At 46.7% G+C, this 15,005-nt stretch overlaps 1 protein-coding gene across 1 annotated transcript in view; it reads right to left on the reverse strand.

Annotated features, from left to right (window-relative positions):
- Window positions 1–15,005, reverse strand: part of LOC101942105 (sodium- and chloride-dependent GABA transporter 1-like) — a 34,786-nt gene that overhangs the window by 12,850 nt on the left and 6,931 nt on the right. Inside the window, exons 2-9 of the mRNA XM_065582153.1 lie at window positions 14,129–14,260; window positions 13,153–13,253; window positions 8,135–8,244; window positions 7,544–7,676; window positions 5,921–6,055; window positions 3,829–3,932; window positions 2,912–3,036; window positions 1,432–1,544 (exon numbers count right to left, since the gene is read on the reverse strand). Of these exons, the coding sequence (XP_065438225.1) occupies window positions 1,432–1,544; window positions 2,912–3,036; window positions 3,829–3,932; window positions 5,921–6,055; window positions 7,544–7,676; window positions 8,135–8,244; window positions 13,153–13,253; window positions 14,129–14,260 (953 nt within the window). The remainder of the gene's footprint in view (window positions 1–1,431; window positions 1,545–2,911; window positions 3,037–3,828; window positions 3,933–5,920; window positions 6,056–7,543; window positions 7,677–8,134; window positions 8,245–13,152; window positions 13,254–14,128; window positions 14,261–15,005) is intronic.

Raw genomic sequence — 15,005 nt, forward strand, 5'->3', positions numbered from 1 at the left:
GGCCAAGAGCTACTGCAGTACAAAGAAATCCTGGTGCTTGTGTTCTCTGACTCTGAGTGGTATCTCTTGGAATCAGGTCTCCCAGGTGAATACTCACAATTCCTATTGCCAAATTCACCTTCTGAATTTTTCACTTGAATGAAAAAGAGCTTTCAAAAGAGACTGATGGGAAAATGGTGGCCACTTTTTAAGACTGCCTTGTTTTGCAGGTACACAGACTATTGATCATTACTATTACCACTATTGCTTTATACTGTGGCACTGACTGGAGGCCCCAGGCAGTGATCAGGCCCCATCATGCTAGGCACTGTGCACAGACAGAATAAAAAGATGGTTCCTGCCCACTACCCACTGCCCATCAGCAAATTGGAGATTACCCCACAAATAACTGATTATATGGATGGGACAGATTGAAGTCTATAGGAGATCAGCCACAAAAGATTTGCGATAGGAAAGGGACTTATTAAGGCAGGACAGGGGGGTCACCTCATATACAACTGGTTATGTGGACAGGGCTCATCAGGAGTACAGGAGATCACTCCATTGAATATCTGCCCAGAATGGAGGATCTCATTGCTGAGTGAGAGAAATCACTCTATACAGGACCTACGTTCCCTGTAAGCTGTGTGGCTGGGAAGCCGCTCAGCAGGCTATCAAGTGCGGGGAGTTCAGGTGTCCCTCCCCCCACTGCTGTGTGCTGGCCCTGCCCTGGAACTGCTCCCAGGAGCCTCCTGCTTGCCGTGCAGAGCAAGGGGGTGGGGTGCTGATGTCAGGGTGTCCCCCTGCCCCTGTACACCATTTCCACAAAGCCGGGGTCGGGGGGCGGAGACACACAATAAGGCTCAGGACGGAGGGAGCTTGCTGGCAGCTGCTGCTGTGTCTAAACTTGCTGATCTATTTAAAAGGGCAGCATACTTAAAGGGGCAACACACTTCTCTGTCACACACACACACACACTGTGTGCATCTGTCTCTCTCTCTCTCTCACACACACGCACTGTCTTTCACACTCACCTCCCAACACATACTTGTATTGTTGTTGTTACTTCTTGATACTTCTTTCAAAGTGTTATTTTAGTGTTTTGACTGGTCTATGCATTTCATAATTTTTATTTCTCTCTTACACTTACATTTAATTCTTTGAATAGTGAGTTCTAAAATGCCTAAACTATCCTGGCTGGAGTAATTATCCTTATGGTAACTTTTTAAAATATATATTATATCTAGGTTTTTGGTTTCTATTGGTAGCACAAATCCGCACATGACCTCAATATGGTGCACATAACAAAATTCATTCTGCACATGGATGGAAAAAATTAGATGGAACACTGTACAGGACTGACAGAGGAGGACAGACAACTGTCATCCGTGGCGGTTCTCATCTAACCACAACTTTGCTTCTTACCCCACTTTCCCTGGTGTGTTGTCTCACCTGGCTGTCAAGGCCTAACATCATTAACATGGAGAAGAAGAGAATCGACCAGAGAGGGGACATGGGCAGCTGCGTGACGACCTGTGGGTAGGCGAGGAAAGCCAGTCCTGGACCTACCAGAATGAAAACGTATTGAATAGTTTATATTTCTAACGCGCTTTAACAATGAGGCATGTCAGAGCTCAGTACGAGTATTAAACCAGGAGATGGCAACAGCAAAAACTTGCCAATATTTAGTATGGGCTCCACGAAAATCTGCCCCCTTGGCCTGTGCTGCACAAAGGAGGGGTGAGGGACATGAGAATCCATTCATCTTTTCCCCCATTTAAACAACAATGCCATTTTGTTACCATAATCAATGATGCAGGAACAGACTGGGAGATCAAACGTTTCCCTGGAAATGCATATACTTTGTTACTGAGAATTAGGGTTTGTCAAACAATTTCCAACAGGATTTTTTCGGTCCCAAACTGCCATTTAGTCAAAATTTAAACTTTCTGGGGAAACATGTCGATTGCAATAAAATTTAGTTGGGGGTGAGGGGGGGTAAATTGAAAAAAAAAGACCCTCTTTGATAAGGTTGAAAATGGAATTCAGAACAAAAATGTCAGAATTTCCCACTAAAAGGAAACATTGAGTTTCAGCCCGCTCTTGTGAGAATACTGATCGGATCAGAGCTTAGCTACTCCGTGGGAAAGCTCTAACAAAGGGCTACGCCCATAAAGAGCCTCCTTAAGTGCAGCAATCCTGAGCAATAGACAATCCAGGTGTAGTACAACAAACCTCAGAATTTCCTGTGTTGGGAACCTGAGAGGAAAGAGCACCTGAGTCTATCAGGAATAGGCTTCCAAATTCCTCTGGGACCCAGGCCATTCCTCACATCTGTTCAGCTTGGCAAAGAACTTGCCAAATGGCTCATTCCCAATCTCCTGAGCCATCCAGTCCTACAACTCTGTACGATCTCAGGAAATTGAATTACACACTTGTGCCCCAGTCAGGAAGGCTCAGTGAGAACACCATGCTGATCGACAAAATGCTATTCACTAGGGTCACATTCTGAACATTTGGAACCTGTCTTCTTTTTTGGGGTCATTTTCACTCACTTCATGGGCCTGATCTTCAGACGTGAAAACTGGCATTGCTGCATTGAAGGCAGTGGTGGCTCTGGTCTCGTAAGTTTAATAGAATTAGTTGTACACGATATATAAAAATTCTCCTCCAAAACTGGCCTTATTCTCCTCTCATTTACTCCCCGTAACTCCATTGAGCTTCAATGGCATTACAAAGGGTATGAGTTCGCAGTGTTGTTAGGGTAGGGGGAGAAACAGAGGCTAGAGAGGTGAAGTGACTTGTCCAAGGTGACATAATAGGTCAGTAGCAGAATTGGAAATAAAACGCAGCTTTCCTGACCCCCATGCCAGTGCCCCACCCACTGGATCACACTGCTAGTCAGAACACTACACATGCAATGTCAGCTTACCTGAAGATGCCAGCTCAGCAATTGACTTCTTGGTGATGTGACCCATGAAGCCAACAATGGAGAAAATGACAAATCCTGCAAATATGCTGGTGGTGGAATTTATACAGCAGACAATGATTGAGTCTCTAGAAAAGCAAACAGAGATGTGAGAAAACCTTCTGCATTTTTGGTCCAGTCAGCGAATCAGAACAGGATCGGAGTTAGGGGATGAGGTGAGGGTGAAAATAAGGCCTGAGTGTAACACTGACAGACCCCAGTCGTCGGCGGGCGGAACCTCTGGAGCCTCTACCGCATGAGCTAAAAGCCAACTGGCTCTTAACTAAGACTGTACAGCAGACTCATTTTATCTCTCTCTCTAAGTGGCCTCGGTGCCACTAGATGGGACAGAACACCACACCCAGAAGGTGTGCGGGTTACATAGGGTGACCAGATGTCCCGATTTTATAGGGACAGTCCCGATTTTTGGGTCTTTTTCTTATATAGGTTTCTATTACCCCCCCCCCCCCCCGCACACACACACACACACACCACCTGTCCCGATTTTTCACACTTGCTGTCTGGTCACCCTAGGGTTACATGAGGAGGCATGTTACCATGCTGTGGACAGGTGACCATGAGAGGTGAAGGTCAGAGGTGTGGTGGGTAACTTGGTGATGTCCTGTGGCCAGAAGATTTTCAGATATGAGGATCAGTGGTGAGGCCTGGGTTGCATGCTGGTGAATTACAGACCGTACAGCATCAGGTACTATGGGCCAGATTGTGAACCCCTCACACTGGTGAGTAGTTACTCACAGGAGTAGTCTCGGTGACTGCAATGGGAATACCCCTGTGACTAAACGCTTTCCAATGTCACACAGGGGTTCACGGTTTGCCTCTGTGTGTCTTTCTGATTGTAGAGGTATTTGAAGAATACTGACTTGTATACATTGTTATGGAAGGAGTTATAGCTTCCCAGGGCAATCAGAGATCCCAACCCCAGTCCATAGGAGAAAAAGATCTGTGTGGCTGCATCCATCCAGACCTGCAAAGGAAGAACAAGCCATGACTCAATATTCCGTAGCACTGTCGGAACATTCTGCATAATCCAATCTGTCCATCTAGCTCTCTAGATTTTCTTTGAACAATAACTTATCATGTCTAAAGCATGTAGCAGGGGAAGTGTGGCAGGTGGGACAGTGAAAATGTTGATTTTGATGAAGTTTTAGGTAAGAGACTACACCGGGGTGGGCAAACCTTTTGGCCTGAAGGATGAATTGGGGTTCCAAAACTGTATGGAGGGCCGGGTAGGGAAGGCTGTGCCTCCCCAAACAGGCTGGCTCCCACCCCCTATCTGCCCCCTCCCACTTCCTGCCCCCTGACTGTCCCTCAGAACCTCCGACCCAACCAACCCTCCCCCCGCTCCTTCTCCCCTGTTTGCCCCCTTCCAGGACCCACCCCAACCACCCCCCCGGGACCCCACCCCCTATCCAGCCCCCCTGCTCCCTATCCCCTGATTGCCCCAGCCCCTATCCACATCCCCACTCCCTGACAGGCCCCCCGAGATTCCCATGCCTATCCAACCCCTCTGTTCCCCATCCCCTGACCCCTCCCCCAGAACCTCCGCCCTATCCAACCGCCCCCTGCTCCCTGTCCCCTGACTGCCCCCCGAGACTCCCAGTCCCTTATCCAACCCCCCCACTCCCAGCCCCCTTACCATGTCGCTCAGAGCACCAGGACTGGTGTAGTGTATTAAATTAAAGTTTTTTACAACAGCAGTTTCTTACAATCTATCCATATCAATAACTGCTACAGATAGCACATTTCTACATGTAGCAATTTCACACACACTACAGTGCAAGAAACTGCTACCTGAAGGCATTTGCTACATCAGGTAGCAGTTTTATACAATAGCAGTTTCTTACAATGTTATGTATCAGTAACTGCTACCAGCAGCACATTCTTACTGAGAGCAGTTTAATACATTACACCTGCAGCTGCAACACCGCCCTCCCCCCCGCCCCTCCCCGGCCAGAGCCAGCCATGCAGTCTCACAGCCCCGCTGTCCGGCAGGAGCTCACAGCCCAGAGCGCTGGCAGCACGGCAAGCTGAGGCTGCGGGGGAGGGGCCGGGGGCTAGCCTCCCCGGCCGGGAGCTCAAGGGCCGGGCAGGACGGTCCCACGGGCCGGATGTGGCCCACGGGCCGTAGTTTGCCCACCTCTGGACTACACTGACATACTCCAGAAACGAATGTCAATGTCCTTATCAACAGGCCTACGATTCCCTTCAGGCTGTGCAGTATTGACTCCTACACTGTTTAGCTGGGGCAGAAAAGCCTGCTGCAGTGAGACTCCCAGGTGGCTTGTACAGCAACTAACAGGAATAAAAATCAGTGCTGGAGATGGGCCCTAATTAGCATGTTCCCCCACCTCCCGTCTCGCTCTCAGCACTAAACTCTGATCTAAATTCTGCACATCACTTGTGCATGACCAGCGACCTCACAGACCGCTAAGGAATTGTTACTCTATAACAGAGAGAAACTTGCCTTCTCAAGCATCTCTACTGCACTGGGCTTCCCATTGAGCAAAGCAAACAGTATATGGCTATCACTTGCCATTTAAACACTTCCACCTAAAATAACAGCTATGTCTAATGCTGAACTTGTACCTACATCTAGCATTGCAGGAATGGGCAATATAGGGTTCCATTGCCTCCTCTACATAGGACTGCACTATCCAACCCAAATAGTTACCCCTAGAATAATCAGTGTAATGGAGCATCTGCATATCAGAGGGGCACGTCTGCAGTTGGTGTAAATCAGCATCGCTCCATTGATAATACTACAGGATTTCCATGGAGTGCCACTGATCTACACCAGTTGTGAATCTGGCCCAGTTTTGTCTCTGACTGTGAAGACTGTGGCTACTGGGATTCTTGGGAGGTTTTTTTGGTTATGAGAGAAACTTGAAATGTTCAAAGTGCCAAGGAACTTGAATACAGCAGTGTAGAAGCTTTAAACATTGCAGGACCCACCTCAGACTTAGAGAGTTTACTGAAGTCTGGTGTGATGTAAAAGAGAATTCCCTCCTTGGCTCCTGGTAGAGTGACTCCACGAAAGAAAAGAATAATTAACATGAAGTAAGGGTAGGTGGCTGAGAAATACACAACCTGAGAGAGACAAAGGGAGATGTTAGTTGTGTAGTGAGGCACTCACAGTCAGAGCTACAGCAGTGATTTGATTCTCCTAGCTTCAGTGGGTTTACTCCTGATTTGCACTGGTGTAAGTGAGAAGCGAACTGGGCTCTAAGGGCAGGTCTACACTACAGGAATAAGTTAACCTAAGTTGTGCAACTCCAACAATGTGAATAACATAGCTGGAGTCGACATAGCTTAGACCGACTTATTGCGGTGTCTACACCGCGCTGGGTTGACAGAAGAAACTCTCCAGTAGACTTTCCTTATGCTTCTTGTTCTGGTGGAGTACCGGAGTCTATGGGAGAGCGATCTATGGTCGATTTAGCGGCTCTTCGCTAGACCCACTAACTCAACCCCCCCGTGGATCAATCACCACAGTGTCGATCCACGGTAAGTGCAGACATGCCCTAAGTGTGTTAGTACTTTCTGCCAAGACTGATAATTAGGGAAGGACATGGCCTCCATGAAGTTAAAATTGAGGGCTAATGGCTCTTTTGTAAGAAACTGGTTGACACTTTTCTTGCAGATTCTGTGTTATGTTTCTCTTCAAGTAATATTTCTGAATATTGGGGGTTTCTTCTACTAACAACAAGAGGCTTTACTGATCACAGAAATTAGAGCCTGGTGTAACTACACCGAAAGCAGTGGAATTGCACAAGTGATGAATTTGGGCCAAAGAAGTCAGAGATGTAACCAACTTAAGTAATCTAGCCCTTATTTTCTAGTGATTTGCCTAGTCTTTCTTTATTTAAATGATTCAAGTAATATGAGTTTGCCTGAAGGTGCTTCCCCCACTTTTCTTGGGAGACTAATTCACAACCTAAGAAAGTTTACTGTGAAGATTTTTTTTCTGACATTCAGTCTAGATTACTCTTTTCTTAATGTCATCCCATTACTCCAAGTTACATCCTACATAATATATCCCAGTAGCACCATTTTACCAAACTAAGCAATTTCTCAGGTGTTTCTTTTTTATGGTACTGGTCTGTAATGTTATACACTAGGAAATAGCAATATGTTTCTATTTCGAGGGTCATCCTCAAAACTCAAAGTATGAGGTGAAAAGAGACCAGTGATTCTGGATGCTCAATTTCTGATCCCCTAAAATGACCTCAGAGAGCGGGTGCTCAGGGAGGGGCAAAGACCCCTTTATGGTGTTTCAAGTTGGGCTTTGAAAGTCATTTTTTTAAAAGCTTGGCTTAAATCTTTCTAAAAGTCTGAAAGTTCAATACTTAGTCTGGATATGCTACGGTTAAGAAGTATTCTCTATGCTTAGAATACCGTAACAATTTTTACCACTGTGAAAGGTAAAGAATTTAATGGCACACACTCCAATTCTTCCTTGAAACACAGTAAACCCTAATTACAGGCACTCAAAATTGAATCTGGAGGACATTTCACCATGAGAGATGAGTACAGTAATGAAAGGCAATACTGTATCATTTGATTATTACAAAGTACCTTTCCAGTCCACTCTACTCCTTTCCAGATGCAGAAATAGACCAGAACCCATGCTAAAGCAAGAGTTCCTGCTAGGGGCCAGCGGATGTTACCTGGCTCCCCCAGACCACCAGAGATCTGGTGCATGTTCCTCCTGCAGACAAAAGACACAGAATTAGAAAAAAAGTATAATCTACAGCAACTGAATGATTTGAGATTCCAGACACAGGCAGAAGGAATGAAGGATGGGGGTGAGCCCAGATGCAGGCAGAGGGCACAAAAGGTGGGTGTGAGCCCAAACATTGGCAAAAGGCATGAAGGTCAGAAATAATATGATATCTAGTGTGAGGGCCTGAAGGAAGAAGGATGGATGATGGGAGGTGTTTTGACCCTCCTTGCTCTGTCTGAAGGTTTAACTGCACACGAACTGGACATTTAGCAGGAATGCCCCCTCAGGAGACAGAGAGCACCCATTCAGCACGGTCTGAGGAACAATTTCATGCCTCCAACAGAGTCTTTCAAAGCTACTCTCAAATGGATGAACAAGAAGCCCCCATGAATTGATGAGATGGTCCCTGCAGTGGTGAATCCTGACTTAGGCTGGAGACGTACTCCCAGAACTCGGTCACAGCGCTGGTCAGGTTGGTGGTATCATTGAGGGAGTAGTTGGAAAAGCATCTCTCTGTGTTCCAGGCATTGCCACAGCTTTGCCATGGCAGATCCTAATGGGAAGAGGAAGGGGAGGATACAATTAGGGAAGCATGGCTCAGTTCTGTTCTCGAAATGCTCTCTTCTGTCAATCACTTATCCCTGCTTCATTGCCCTGTTATGATTTAGAACATACTTGTTTGTTAAGCTGCTCCTGTCTCCATTTGAATTAAAAAATCACATTCTAACAACAGGATATTCTGTGGGTTGTGGTGAGGGAATGTGAGGACTTCCTTGAGGGTAGGAAGTGTTCAGGGTGTGTGGAAACATGAGGAGGGTAGGGGGCCAGGCAGGAATGTAAGAATGTTCTGGGGGGCTGTGTAAACAGAAGGCTGGGTGGGTGGAAAAACTAGAATGTGAGGCAGGGTGGGCAGGACTGTTGGAACATGAAGATATCTGAGGTGTGTGGGGGGATCATGGAAACACAGGGATAGGTAGCTGAAGTCAGGAGGGCATGGCAAAGGGGTATTGCAGAAGTGCAAAGATGTACGAAGTAGGGGGTGGGACTGTGAAGCCATATTGGTGTGGGGAATGTGGGTCACTGTAGGAATGTGAAAATGCATTGAGTGGTAGAAGGGACCTATAGAACATGAGGACTGCAGGGAGCATCAGGACATGCTGGGGGGATTGTGGGGAACATGTAGACATAGTGGGTGGGAGAGCTCAAGGATGTGATAGGGGAACTGTGGGGAACATGAGGAATGGAGATCCCAAGGTCATGCTGTGGAGGTTGGGGATTGCAAGGACATTGGGAATATGAGGATGTACTGGGCAGACAACTGTAGGGAAAGGAGGACCGTGCCAGAGCTCATGTGTAACATGAGGGCATGCTGGGGAACCTGGGAAGAACACTAGGATATACCTGAGGAACTGTGGGGAATGTGAATAGGCTCTGTGATGTACTGTAGGGAAGACAAGGCTGTCCTGGGGGTGAATAGTCAGAAGCACCTGAGTGGGACTGTGGGGAATGCAAGGATGCACGGATGTCTGTGCATTGGGAACATGAGGGTGCACCAGTGGGGAGTGTAGAGGGAATGCCAGGGCATACCTGGGAAACTGTGAAGAATGTGAGGTCGTGCTTGGGAAGGCAAGGATGTGCTGGATGGACTGCAGAGAATGTGAAGATGTGATGGAGAGGGCTCTGTAGGCATCTCAAAGATATGATGGAAGGAGGGCTGTTGGGCATATGAGCCTGTGCCAATATAAGTTAAGGACCAGGTAAAATATTTATGCCCGATCACCACAAAAGATCAAAGTTTACGTGAAAGATTAAAGCTTATTTATAAACTTAATACTATTCAAACAATATTACATCAATGGCTTCAGAGAGACATCCATACTTTGTCCAATTTTATTAACTTCATCTGAAGGCTTTTCTGGAATGATTTATCTAGTTTTCTATTGAAATTATCTACCCAAAATATATCAGCCTATGCCACTAAATGTACAATGGGCCTGATCCCAAGGCCATTGTAGTCAACAATAGTCTTTCCAAGGACTTCATAGGCTTTAGATCAGGCCCTATATAAGGAAAAGCAGAATTCTGAGCCCATATAAAGCATCCAGCATTCAGTCACAGGGACTGATTCTTTGATCCAAATGGTTGAGACAGGCCTACAGGATCTCAAAGTAATTTTGCACATAGTTCCTAGTGCAGCATATGGGCAGGTATATGGTCTGGAATGTTTGTGATGCATCTGAATACTGGCACAAAACTTCTTGTAAAATTATCTTACTTTCAGAAGGAGGTTTGCTCTATTGAAAAGTGATTTATTCACATTTTGCTCTACATGACTCCCAGATAAGGAACAGCAAGTTCACTGCAATTTAAAAAGAAGTATCTTTTTTGGAGATTGGATAAATACATATATATTAAAATGAAATATGTGCACACACACACACACACACACTTTATCTTCTTGGTAGAATTAGTCAATGGAAATGGTGATTAGTTAGTGATGTTTAGTGCCCAGATGTTTGGGAACCCATCTTGAGACACTTGAAAGGGGTCTGAATGTCAGAGGCCAGGAGCTCAGCAGCCAGACTTGCTAGTCACTTTCCAGAGTATTAGCCAAAGTACTCCTTGAAATAATGTCAGGCTATGATTAGGGCAATACTAAAACCTTAATAAAATGACATTAATTGCTTAAATATTAAGTATTTAAAATTGCTTGTCACTAATTAATAGCTATTAATTAAACCAGGCACTCTCATGTTGCTTTTCATTATTAGATCTCAAAAGTTCATAGGTTGAGGGATAGCATATTTATAGTAATGTAATTTGTTAGCCTCACCTGCAACTAATGGTTTGATTTATTGAACAAAAAATAAACATATGGTTTGAGTTTGAAATATTTTTTGTACCTAGATTTATAGGACTAAAAAACCAATCTGTATTGCACTTGAAAAGTCAGGATTAAGGCCCCAATTCAGCAAAGCACTTCTGTGTGTGCTCACGTCCCTCCCTATTCAGCAAAGCACTTAAACACCCACTTAGGTCCTATTACAAATAATGGCTGATTTAGCATGTACTTTACTGACTTGGTGTGTTAGGGCATGTCTACACTGCAATGAAAAACCCACAGCACTGAGTCTCAGAGCCTGGGTCAATTGAGTCAGGTCCCTGACGCTCAGTTGAGTCAGGTTCATGTGTGGCTAAAAATAGCAGTGTAGCTATTTGGGCTTGGGCTGGAACCTGGGCTCTGAGACCCCAGAAGGCAGGAGGGTCTCAGGGCCCAAGTTCCAGCCTGAGTCCAAACATCTACAGTGCAATTTTATAGCCCCACAGCCAGAGCCCTGGGAGCCTGAGGCAACTGACCGTATTCATCCCTGGTCTATTCACTTCAGTGGCGCGATCCCAGGGAGGAATAGCTCCGGGTAGGACTATGATTAAGGAGTTTCTGGTGTGGCAGGGGTGGGGGATTGCATGGTATTTGTTTATTTTTGTCCCACTTTATCTTACTCTAGAGGTGGGCCCAAGCTGCAAAATTCAGACCGGGATCTGATTTAACACCCCCTTGACCCAAATTTTAGGGATGCTCCAGTCTGAGATTTTGATTCAGACCCATCTCCACTTAATTTAAAGAAACTGATGGTGTAGCTCTGATAACTGAGCTCCTTGAATCAAATCACCAATCTTCTACATTGAGGTACATAATGATCAGCTTTATTGGGTGCATAGGCAGCACTGACTGAACTCCCAAAGTCCTGTTCCAAGGTGTAGTGGGATCAGGATGAAAGCTGGGACGCATCCTCTGGGTGCAGACTCTTCTTTTGTGGTTGTAAAGCAGGAGTGGGCAAACATTTTGGCCTGAGGGTCACATCTGAGTGGGGAAATTGTATGCAGGGCCATGAAAGTAGTGCAGGAGAGAGTGCAGGATGTGGGAGGGAGTGCGGTGTGCAGAATGGGGCTAAGGGCAAGGGGTTGGGGTACAGGTGGGGTGTGGCAGGGAGCTAGGGGCCTCATGGCAGGGGGTTGGCATGCAGGAAGGGCTTGGAGTGCAAGCTCCAGCCCAACGCCACCGGGGTGACAGCAGCGTGCGATAGGACTAAGACAGGCTCCCTGCCTGCCCTGGCCCTGCGCCACTCCCGGAAGTGGCCAGCATGTCCAGCAGTGGCTCCTGGGGGTGGGGCAGGCACACGCTGCCCTTGCCTGAGGGTACCACCCCCAAAGCTCCCATTGGCCGCGGTTCCCCGTTCCCAGTCAATGGGAGCTGCGAGAGGCGGAGCCTGCAGGCGAGGGCAGCGCTCGGAGCCCTCTGCTCCTCCTCTTCCCCAGGGGCTGCAGGGACGTGGTTCCAGCCACTTCCAGGAGCGGGGTGGGGCCAGGGCAGGCAGGGAGCCTGCCTTAGCCCCGCTGCGCCACTGGGCTGGCAATCCCACGGGCCAGATCGAAAGCCTTGATGGGCCAGATCTGGCCTGCGGGCCGTAGTTTGCCCTCCTATGTTGTAAAGTCTTATTCAGGAATATGTAGGGGATCTACCTGGACCACAACAACTGACACTTGTACAAATTGCTAGTGTGGGGTTAAGAGAGAACAACAAATACTGCAGGTGTTCGGAAGGCATTGGAGACTACACACAAGAACATTTTGACAAATGGCTTCACAGATGCTGGAAAACATCATCAAATAAAAACTGAAGCTGGACTGAACGATGGTACATGCACAGCATTTTAGCAGGCGGGTCTAAATGAAATGGAATCCTACAGGACCCATGGAATTAGATATCTTTATGTCTATGGATTGCTAAGGGAGCTCTTCTCCGCCTTTAGATTGATAAGAATGGTTCAGTTGTGAAGAAATGTACTTCAGACTCGAGGCTTCATTCTGATCCTGTATACACTGGCACAAGGCCCCGATTCAGGAACGCATCCCGTTGCAGTCAGTGGAACTTAAGCCTATGCTAGAAGTTATTTGCTTAAATGCTGTCCTGTTTAGGGGATAGATGTAAGCACATGCTTAAGTGCTTTTCCATTGGAATCAATGGAGTGGGAGCAGCGTAAATGGGGTCTAATTAAGTTCACAACCAAGCCCATGGTAATGAGACAATCTCATGAAGAAGCCATTTTACAACCACGTTGCTATTACCGTGACTGGTGCTCTCTGACTATGATAGACAGAAAGGAGAATGTGAAAGGCTGTGGGGCAGAGGGACAGATTTCTAAGATTTCTAATGGGAACATATCCCCTAAAAGAACACAGCACACAGTAATGCAGAACAGTTGATGTCATAGGCTGTCTCAGCAACAGATCCAGCAGCAACATTAAGCGAGCCCCTTTGCACAATCTGTAAACTGTATGTTGTATATTTCATGGCACAAACAGCAAAGAATATGTTAAACTCCACATTTCATGAGAGAAACAGGAACTGCCAAAATTACACAGAGCCAATTAAGGGTTTATAGAAATGGCTGAAACTCACCGCAGTGAAAGAGTTGAAGAGATAGTACAGTGCCCAGGCAATGATGACAATGTAATAGACATTCAGCCAGAACGAGAGAACCACAGCGGCCAGGCCCACTCCTAGGAGAGAAGAAACAGAGCATGCTCAACACAAGCCATCCAAAGTCTATGGAGTTGTATTGAGCAGATGGATACGAGCCTCCTGTGCTGAAGTGGGGACGGCAAGTCGAGAAGTGACTGCACAGAGGAGAGGCGAAGGTTTGTACACCTAGGAAATGTGAATCATCTCACAGAGATCAGTATGTGACAATGCACGGTGCCTCAAGTTCACTGATCAGCCAATGAAGGCTTGTTCGGATGTTATGCCTCTCTCCCATGTTTCAAAGATTGAATGATGGTGTCTTTCAGTACCCTGCTAGCAGAGTTGTATGTGTGGAGCTCTATGAAAACCAAAGAGGGGGAACCAGCTGTGTCTCTGCCTGCTCCTGTAGTTGAATTAGTCTCTCTTAATAAAAACACTTATTTTAATTCATCACTAGCCTCTCGTATGTTGTTACTGAACACAACAACAACAGGTTTACACCCAACTGGGGGAGAGCCAACCTTCTAGTGTACAGTAAACAGGGTTCTGCTGGTACAGAGCAGCACTGTCCTCCCCACCAACTTACTGCATCTCATTTTAAGTACAATCCTGATGTGCCAGGTGGCTCCGTTCAGTCGTTTGCCTCCATCAAGGCAGTGTTGTCTACCTGAGTGTTTTGTCACTATCAAAGGTTATTCAAACAGAGAGCTGGAGTGTTACTGATGCCTAGACACCATGGCAAATGGGATCCTGCAAACACCATAGATCAGATATAACAGTCTCCAGGGACTCACCACCCATTCCCCAAGGGCTTATGTCCCAGTCCCTGAGGTGTTGCTTCCCATTCCAGTAAATGGTTTCAGCTGTAAAGCTAGATATATGGCATCAGCATCATGGACTTACAGTACAGTACCTTTGAACATGGGCGCTAATTTCCAGACCCCCAATCCACCAACAGAGGTATACTGGCCGAGAGCTGTCTCCAGCAGGAAGAGAGGAATCCCAGCAAACACCAGCGTCAGAAAATAGGGAATCAGGAAGGCTCCTGAAAGAACAAACAGCTGTTAGCAGCAGGTTCTGCAAGGTCTCATCACCACAAGACTTTTGGGGCCCTGGCCACCTCTTCTCCCCAAGAAATGTAAAGCTCAGCTCACAATTACTGCACAAATCCCCAGGCTCACGTTGTAGTCCCAATGCTCTGCTCCAGCTCCAGTTCTCAATGCCACCCCAACTTTGATTCCCCTGTTTGATAGTGAACAAAGGTTGTTCCATGGTGGCTGTTCAATTACTATTTGGACTGTATCTTTCTCTATCACTTCTTCCTTCTCACATCCCCATCACCCTCTGCCCCATCACCCATGTGCTGATTTGACTTATCGGTCTAGATATTTATACCACACTGATCAAATGTGTTATCTGAGACCAAGCCGGAAAACAGAAACAGGAACTGGTAGTTCATGGGCAATTTGTTCTCTCTCTCCCCACCAGCCCAACAGCAGACAGGAGGCTTTGGCATTAGCCATTAGTTCATTTGTTAGCTATTGTGTTATTGTTGCAGAAAAGCTAGGGCAAACCCGCTGGGTCTTGCAGCTGGACCCGCCGGCAGCGAGATTTGAGGTCAGTCGGATTTCTTGAGGAAGGCAGTTCTGCAGCCATAGGATGGCTGTTGGGAAAGCTCAGACTCCAGCTTTCGCAGGTCTAGCACAGGTTGTAGAGAGCTCCATTGCCCTTAGGATGGATGCTGTCACAGAGGGTCCTGATTGTGGAGAGAGTGGTGGTTGCTTAGCTAC

The sequence above is a fragment of the Chrysemys picta genome, chromosome 1, assembly GCF_011386835.1.
Source record: "Chrysemys picta bellii isolate R12L10 chromosome 1, ASM1138683v2, whole genome shotgun sequence".
NCBI classification, from domain to species: domain Eukaryota; kingdom Metazoa; phylum Chordata; order Testudines; family Emydidae; genus Chrysemys; species Chrysemys picta.